This window comes from Bombyx mori, chromosome 12 (genome assembly GCF_030269925.1).
Source record: "Bombyx mori chromosome 12, ASM3026992v2".
Classification (NCBI taxonomy): Eukaryota; Metazoa; Arthropoda; class Insecta; order Lepidoptera; family Bombycidae; genus Bombyx; species Bombyx mori.
In genome coordinates this window covers 17678851-17688240 of record NC_085118.1, presented here as the reverse complement: position 1 = coordinate 17688240, position 9390 = coordinate 17678851, and the positions used below count along the sequence as shown (strand labels likewise).

The 9390-nt window shown below is 49.9% G+C and overlaps 1 protein-coding gene across 1 annotated transcript; it reads right to left on the bottom strand.

Moving 5' to 3' along the window:
* Window positions 1-1644: 1644 nt before the first annotated feature.
* On the bottom strand, window positions 1645-3365 carry LOC119628337 (low molecular mass lipoprotein 3-like). Its single transcript, XM_062671594.1, has 2 exons — window positions 3204-3365; window positions 1645-2983 (listed from the first exon to the last, which is right to left on the bottom strand). Exons 1-2 carry the CDS (start codon window positions 3221-3223, stop codon window positions 1693-1695), a joined length of 1311 nt encoding a protein of 436 aa, XP_062527578.1. The 5' UTR covers window positions 3224-3365; the 3' UTR covers window positions 1645-1692.
* Window positions 3366-9390: the final 6025 nt, after the last annotated feature.

The following is a 9390-nucleotide window of genomic DNA, read 5'->3' as shown; positions in this document are numbered from 1 at the left end:
ATAAGCAGGCAAAGAGCGTAGCCTATACAGCCTAGTCTGTCGAAGTTATAATATATTTTTTATGTCAATAAAAAGCCGGTGTATCTCTTTTTATTGCTTTTTGGCAGTTTTGACGTCAACTCGACGAATACCACATTGACTGAGCACGAGTTTACGCAGACCTTTTATACACAATATTACAAACACAAATAATACAAATTACACAATAAACTATTAAAAAAACATTAAAATAAAAATTCAAGTGACGCTTCACTCGGGTTGCTGCCAAAACTCTCTGATCATATATCATAAGAATAGAATAATGGTAAGCCATTGAGATTTTTACTAATGGAATCATTAATACCTAAAAATATTAAATAACTCATGGTTTTAAGTAATAATTATTATTACAATATATAAATATTGAATTAAACAAAAATAAACTAAGAAGCCTGTGAATTATAAGCATTATCAATTTTTTTTTATTTGTTGTTTAAGTCACAAAAAACTCTTTCGTTTGACAGCATATAGGTTTGCTATAAGGCTGTATGGGCTAAGCCCTTTGCCTATTGGTGAATTTAAAAACTATGGCATGGATAGTTTTGGGATGTTATCAAATAAGTAATTTATTTTTTTGGAAAACAATACCAGGTTGAAAGAAATGTTGATACATAAACTAAACAACGTGAAAAAATAAGGCATAGTTTTTCAAGTACAAATAGTTTTCACATAAAGTTGGCCCACTTTTGGGCATTGTCCTTTGGTGAGCATGAAAAACGTTATAGTGAGCCAACCTTAAAATATAGACATATATGCTGTCGCAGACTTTTTTTAGAACTTTTAAACAGGAACAATTCTGTCATACATTATTTTAGCGAAACTTTAACCGTTTCTGCAGCGCACGCAGCGAAAGCTCTCAAAATGGAAAAAAATTCCGATTTTTCCAGCTGCTTCGGGAGCCAACAACCAACAAAAACGCCAAGTGAGCCTCCAGGTCATTACCAACGCCGTCTGCGCCCGCACGTACGGAAACTCTGTGATCATTGGCTCCACCCTCTGTGTTTCCGGCGCTAACGGTCGCAGCACCTGCAGCGGAGACTCCGGCGGCCCTCTCTCCATCGGCAGCGGCGGAGGCCGTCAGCTGGTCAGTACACTAGTTTTGTTTAACTTTACTGCTTTAACCGGTTGCCTTTTTTTTATTGCTTAGATGGGTGGAGGAGCTCACAGCCCATCTGGTGTTAAGTAGTTACTGGAGCCCATAGACATCTAGAACGCAAATGCGCCACCCATCCCGAGACACAAGTTCTAAAGTCTCAGTATAGTTACAACGGCTGCCCTGCCCTTCAAAATGAAACGCATTACTGCTTTACGGCAGAAATAGGCAGGGTGGTGGTACCTACCCGAGCGGACTCATAAGAGGTTCTACTACAGTGACATAGATGTGAATCATGTGCATGTGCACATGTATGTATGTTTATGTGTGCGTGTTGCCAGGTAAACCTCAATTTTTTTGATGTGTCTACCGGCGACTCAACGTGGTGTTTAGAGTTCGATCCTCGGGGACTACTGAGGGTAGTACCCTACTACTGTTTTGGTCAAGCCGAAACGGATTACTGCTTCACGGCAGAAATAGGCGGGGTGGTAGAGACTCAATAAAACAACACGTCATGCAGTGATAAAGTTTATTATAACATGGTCAGATGTAGAAGGGTTTCACTGCCACGGCTGGATTATGAAGCCGTAGTACTCGGGGTTGTCGGCGACTGTCCCGTTATTCCCCCACACAAGGCGGTCCCCGTACCGGTCCACGTTCGCGTCCAGCTTCAGGCCCTGCCGGTACTCCCGATTCTCAATGAGGAACAGCTGTTGGTCGCCCACCTTCACCGGGTATAAATACCAGGTGTGTCTCTTCTCACTGGAATCATTCGATCCCCAGGTCTTCCTGTCGCCATATCTGTCCACGTTCACGTCCAGTTTCAAGTACATCTCGTGTTCGGTGTTCAGTATCTTGAAGATGACGTTGTTGTTTTCCCAAAGAGAGATGAGTCGCCAGCTGACTCGGTAGCTGGTGTAGTCTTTTCCATCTCCCCAGGTTAGGCGGTCTTTGTACCGGTCAACGTTAGCATCCAGTTTGAGAGCTTGATTGTAATGGTTGCCGATGAGTTTAATTCTCTTTTGGTCGAGTATGAGTTGGAATTCGCTCGGGAAGTAATCTTCGACGATGTCCTTGTGGCCCTCGTGCCACAATTTGTACGCGAACGACATGGCGTTCTTGATGCCCTGCGAGACGAGCCGCGAGACGACGTCGCGACAGACGCCGGAGCCCTGGTTGTCGTCGAGGCTGCGCACAGTCTTCACCGCGTTGATGTAGTCGCCGCCCGTAACCAAGTTGTACAAGTGATCGTTGATTGACCTTGCGTCGGCAAAGACCATTTTTGTGCTGAATTCCGTCTGGGTCTTCAAGTCTGCGGGCAGTTCGTACCCGGCTCCATAGTATAAGCCCTTTTTACCAAGCTCACGCTCGAGATTTTGAATGTCGTCAGAATTTTCAGAATATCCGTAGGCAACGACGAGTCCTTCGGAGGCGTTGACAATCCTGGCGACGTCTGCAGCGCACCGCTTACTGATCGGCCCCGTGCTGATGGTAACAGTTTTAACGCCGCCGTCTCTGATGTAACTGGAAGTGTCGCTGTCGTCCACAGACACGACGGGAATCCTGTTGGGTATTTGCTTTCCCTTGCTGTGGCCCTTACTGACGAGCGCAAACTGTTCGTTCACATTGTAGCTCCGACGAAAGCCTCTTACCCTGTCAAGGTTAGTCACTTTTCCTTCTCCCCAGTAATCGACGTGGTGTACCAGCCCTCTACCAATCGGTATCTTCACGAGGTGGTACATACCGAAGTAGGGTATTGGGGAGTATGGATACAACAGGTCCTCATTTGTGTGGTAGTCTGGCTCAGAGGCGGCTTCCCATTTTTCCTCTGACGGTGTTTTTACCTGGGAACTATGCAATATACATTAAATCACGTGTGATGAATGTGAATATCACGAAGGAACCGCTAAAGGGCGCCTTACTGTTACTGTTTCATCGCGAGGACTGTACCCACTCCAGTTCACAGGTCTGCCTCCACCAGGAGACGCTCCTAGCGCTTCACGTAAATATTAAAAGAAAATAGCATAGCTTATAATAATATGTTAGATACAAATAGTAGGGGTATACTTACTGACTGAAACTGGTTGTCATATTGAGGCTGCGCGTGTTGCTGCGTGTGCGCCGTGTCGAGACGACCCCTCTTATATACTCAAGTCCAGGGCTCCACTATCGCCTTCACACGATACTACAAACCGCAACCTGATACTATAATAATTAGATAATAATGAAGTGGTAATTAATAATAATAATATTATTAATAAATAAAAACGAAAATAAAAAACAAATGTTTGTTCGTTTGTTTTTATTATAATAGTCCAAGTGTCAACTGTCCAGTACGACGGCCGCCCCTCCCCCCACCGCGGGACACGGGCGGGCTGGTGGTGCGGCGGGCCCGGTGTACGGGTAGCGCTGGTGCTTACCTAATTGATATTATTACAAGTATGCGTGTTTGGAAAGCTTAATGACGGAGGGAAGATCTTCCACCGGGCGGCTGATATTGCGCGGTGGACCGACGCGACGGTCCGAACGTTGTTGTCCGGAACTTGTATATATGCAAGCTTGTCTTGAAAATGTCGTAAGCGAGATTCAGGCATCTGTCAAATATCTTGTGTTCTGTGATGGCTACTGTCACACATGTACCGGTTCACGAACATACGAACATTCTCTACCTGTTAGTAGCCTGGAAGACGTCGCCGCGTCATTCCGATCCAAGCACTCGCCGCGTGCTGACGTGCTCATTGTTCGTTCGATCGCCCGACCTCGGTTCGTGGCACATCTGGCGTCCAAGTGTTTTCTCGGAAGTGACTACCTGTGCTAATTGCGTCGCACCGCCGTTTGTGAACGGGCGGACCCCTAAATTCCTGGAATTCGTTCGGCAACTTAGTGGCCCGTTTGTGAACGGACGGTTGTGTGCCGTAATTAATCGTGATTATTATAGTTTTGGGGCCTCGCCGTAAGGCGAGTGTGTTTAAAGTCCCGGGGTAGCCCCCCCTGGGCACGTGACAGTTACAATGGAGTCCACGATCGATCTGTTCGCGGAATTCCTCCGTCTGAGGTACCCGACATTATCGGCCGAATTTTTAGAATTTAAGGCCAATCACGCCGCGAACTCAGAAGCGGTCTCCGTCGCGCCCGCCGCTCCCGTGTCCCCAATACTCGCGAGCAAAGCTCCCGCGTCGATCGCTGCGGTCTCGGTTCCAGCCCTGCGCTCATCCGCAGCACACGTCGCGTCCACGCGTTCATCCGCGGCCTCCATCGCGCCCGCGCCGTCCTCTGCCCCCGAGCGATTGTCCGTGGCCTCCGTCGCGACCGTCAACCCCGCGCCCTCTAAAACGCCCGCCTGCGGGTCGCCCGCGCCCTCCTCTTCATCCGACTCGGAGTCGGACATGGAGGTCGATCTTTCCCCCGCCCCCTCGACTGATGGATTCACAGTAGTCCAAAAAGGTAAGAGGCGCGCTGCGGAAGCCCGAGCTCCCGCGGCCGCCAAAGTAAGCAGAGCCGCGAACGCGTCGCGCCTCCGTCCACCGACCCCCGTTGCTCCCCCTGCCCGTGCTACACCGTCGCCGCGCCCGGTAGTACAAAAGAAAATCCAAGCCCCTCCCCCGGTAATCCTTCAAGAGAAGGCAGCCTGGGAACGAGTTTCCCTGGCCCTTAAGGCCAAAAATATTAATTTCACGAATGCCCGTAACCTCGCGAACGGCATTCAAATTAAGGTTCAAACACCCGACGACCATAGGGCCCTCTCTTCTTACCTCCGTAAGGAGCGTATAAGTTTCCATACGTATACGCTCCAGGAGGAGCGCGAACTTCGTGCCGTCATACGTGGCATCCCTAAAGAGTTGGATGCCGAACTCGTCAAGGCCGACCTTCTGGAACAAGGCCTACCAGTAAATTCAGTGCACCGCATGCACACCGGCCGCGGTAGGGAGCCATATAATATGGTTCTAGTCGCCCTCCAGCCTACCCCCGAGGGTAAGCAAATTTTTAACATACGTACCGTCTGTAGGCTCTCCGGTATCGCCGTCGAAGCCCCCCATAAAAAAGGCACTCCTAGCCAGTGCCATAACTGTCAACTGTACGGGCATTCTTCCCGTAACTGTCACGCGCGCCCCCGATGCGTCAAGTGTCTAGGCGATCACGCTACGGCCCTTTGCACTCGCGATCAAAAAACCGCGACGGAACCGCCTAGCTGCGTCCTGTGTCGAACACAGGGTCACCCCGCAAATTACCGCGGATGCCCCCGAGCCCCGAAAATAAATCGCCGCGTCGCCCGCCAAAACCGCCTCCGAGCTTCCCACCCAGACATCAAAGCCTCGGCACCCTCTGTGTCGCAGGCTAAGCCAGCATTCGTTCCGGCGCCGGTGCCCAGTGGCTCGGCCTGGGCGAAACCGCTGCCGTACACGAACACGGCTACAACTCCCTCCTCCGCGATTCGTCCCGCCCCCGCGATACGCCCCTCCCCCGCGAATTGCCCTCCGACAGCGTCCGACAATCTTGCTCTAGCGATCGACTTCTTTCAATCGATTAACTTTGAGCGCGTTAACGCTTTAGGTGACGCCATCCGCGCCGCCTCCACTGCACAGCACTTCATCGCCGTTGTGCAAGAATACGCCGACGTATACGCGTCGTTAAATACGTACGTCCTCCCCTCACTCCGCCGGTAATCAATGGCGTACAAAAGTAGGCTGAAACCCCTATCCTTAACAATAGGATTTTTTAACGCGTACGGTCTCGCAAATCAACGTGATCAGGTTTGTGATTTTTTTGCGTGACCATCAAATTGACATATTTTTAGTACAGGAGACTCTACTTAAGCCCGCGCGCCGCGACCCTAAAATCGCGAACTATAACATGGTTAGGAACGACAGGCTCACTGCTCGTGGTGGTGGTACCGTCATCTACTACAGAAGAGCCTTGCACTGCATCCCGCTCGATCCCCCCGCGCTCGTTAACATCGAAGCATCAGTATGCCGAATCTCACTGACGGGACACGCGCCGATCGTTATCGCGTCCGTTTATCTTCCACCGGATAAGATTGTTCTAAGCAGTGATATCGAGGCGCTGCTCAGCATGGGAAGCTCTGTCATTCTGGCGGGCGACCTAAATTGTAAACACATCAGGTGGAATTCTCACACCACAACCCCTAATGGCAGGCGGCTCGACGCGCTAGTTGATGATCTCGCCTTCGATATCATCGCTCCGCTAACCCCGACTCACTACCCGCTAAATATCGCGCATCGCCCGGATATACTCGACATAGCGTTATTAAAAAACGTAGCTCTGCGCTTACACTCGATCGAAGTAGTTTCAGAGTTAGATTCAGACCACCGTCCCGTCGTTATGAAACTCGGTCGCGCTCCCGATTCCGTTCCCGTCACGCGGACTGTGGTGGATTGGCACACGCTGGGCATCAGCCTGGCTGAATCTGATCCACCATCGCTCCCGTTTAGCCCGGACTCTACCCCGTCTCTTCAGGATACCGCTGAAGCCATAGACATCCTAACGTCACACATTACCTCGACATTAGATAGGTCATCGAAGCAAGTTGTAGCGGAGGACTTCCTTCACCGCTTCGAATTGCCCGACGATATTAGGGAACTCCTTAGAGCTAAGAACGCTTCGATCCGCGCCTACGATAGGTATCCTACCATGGAAAATCGTATTCGAATGCGTGCCCTACAACGCGACGTAAAGTCTCGCATCGCCGAAATCCGAGATGCTAGGTGGTCTGATTTCTTAGAAGGACTCGCGCCCTCTCAAAGGTCTTACTACCGTTTAGCTCGTACTCTCAAATCGGATACGGTTGTAACTATGCCCCCCCTCGTAGGCCCCTCAGGTCGACTCGCGGCGTTTGATGATGACGAAAAAGCAGAGCTGCTGGCCGATACATTGCAAACCCAGTGCACGCCCAGCATTCAATCCGCGGACCCCGTTCATGTAGAATTAGTAGACAGTGAGGTAGAACGCAGAGCCTCCTTGCCACCCTCGGATGCGTTACCACCCGTCACCCCAATGGAAGTTAAAGACCTGATCAAAGACCTACGTCCTCGCAAGGCTCCCGGTTCCGACGGTATATCTAACCGCGTTATTAAACTTCTACCCATCCAACTCATCGTGATGTTGGCATCTATTTTCAATGCCGCTATGGCGAACTGTATCTTTCCCGCGGTGTGGAAAGAAGCAGACGTTATCGGCATACATAAACCCGGTAAACCAAAAAATCATCCGACGAGTTACCGCCCGATTAGCCTCCTCATGTCTCTGGGCAAACTGTATGAGCGTTTGCTCTACAAACGCCTCAGAGACTTCGTCTCATCAAAGGGCATTCTCATCGATGAACAATTCGGATTCCGTGCAAATCACTCATGCGTACAACAGGTGCACCGCCTCACGGAGCACATTCTTGTAGGACTTAACCGACCAAAACCGATCTATACGGGAGCCCTCTTCTTCGACGTCGCAAAAGCGTTCGACAAAGTCTGGCACAACGGTTTGATTTTCAAACTTTTCAACATGGGCGTACCGGATAGTCTCGTGCTCATCATACGAGACTTCTTGTCTAACCGCTCTTTTCGATATCGAGTAGAGGGAACCCGCTCCTCCCCGCGACCACTCACGGCTGGAGTCCCGCAAGGCTCCGTTCTCTCTCCGCTCCTATTTAGTTTATTTATTAACGATATTCCCCGGTCGCCGCCGACTCAGCTAGCCTTATTCGCTGACGACACAACCGTTTACTACTCAAGTAGAAACAAGTCCCTAATCGCGAGTAAGCTCCAGAGTGCAGCGTTAACCCTCGGACAGTGGTTCCGAAAATGGCGCATAGACATCAACCCAGCGAAAAGCACAGCAGTGTTATTTCAAAGGGGAAACTCACCGCTTATTTCCTCCCGCATTAGGAGGAGAAATATCACACCCCCGATCACCCTCTTCGGCCAACCTATACCCTGGGCTAGGAAGGTCAAGTACCTGGGAGTCACCCTGGATGCATCCATGACATTCCGCCCGCATATAAAAACAGTCCGCGATCGTGCCGCATTTATTCTCGGCAGACTCTATCCCATGATCTGTAAGCGGAGTAAAATGTCCCTTCGGAACAAGGTGACACTTTACAAAACTTGCATAAGGCCCGTCATGACTTACGCGAATGTGGTGTTCGCTCACGCGGCCCGCACACACATAGACACCCTCCAATCCCTACAATCCCGCTTTTGCAGGTTAGCCGTCGGGGCTCCGTGGTTCGTGAGGAACGTCGACCTACACGACGACCTGGGCCTCGAATCGATCCGCAAACACATGAAGTCAGTGTCGGAACGTTACTTCGATAAGGCTATGCGTCATGATAATCGCCTTATCGTTGCTGCCGCTGACTACTCCCCGAATCCTGATCACGCAGGAGCAAGTCACCGTCGTCGCCCTAGACACGTCCTTACGGATCCATCAGATCCAATAACTCTTGCATTAGATACCTTCAGCTCTAACACTAGGAGCAGGCTGAGGAACCCCGGTAACCGTACGCGTCGAACTCGACAAAGAGGTCGACGTGCAGCCTAACCCATGCATCAGCCCGCTGAGTTTCTCGCCGGATCTTCTCAGTGGGTCGCGATTCCGATCCGGTAGTAGATTCATTCGCGAAGCAACTGCTCTTGAGTTGTTAGGTCTCCTTCGGAGGCGCTCGGGCAGTTGTTAGCAAATCCCACCCCTCCTGGCTGAGCATTTGCTCGCCCACCTGTCCTGGTGAAGCTGGAAAGGCCTCCGGGCCACCAGTAATCCTTCAATCATAAAAAAAAAAAAAAAAAAAAAAAACGTCGCCGCGTAGCTGACAACACTGATAATAATAGGATGATGCAGATTAGTTTTATTATGATAATAAAGTACTGCCGCTGCAACCGATAGCAGTTTATGCCATGTCGCAATACTTCTGATAGTCCACCATGCTTATTGTGATGAAGAGCTCATCCTCGTAAAAATATAACGGAGCAGCGAGCGATGACCCTGCGTACAGATCATTTCCACCTCAGATGGATGCTTATGAAAGTTTAAGCTTTATTTACATATGACGACAGGCAATAAAAGTTGCAAACATTAGACATCAGTGAAGACGATAGTTATATTATCGGTTAAAATGCAATCAAACCAATTGACCTTTCTCAAGTTCACCATTTTAAGGTTAAATTCTCTTATCACCGCTCCAGCAACATTGCGGCTGTGGTTTTCAACAAATTACATTTAAAACATAAAATAATACAAGGCATAGAGTT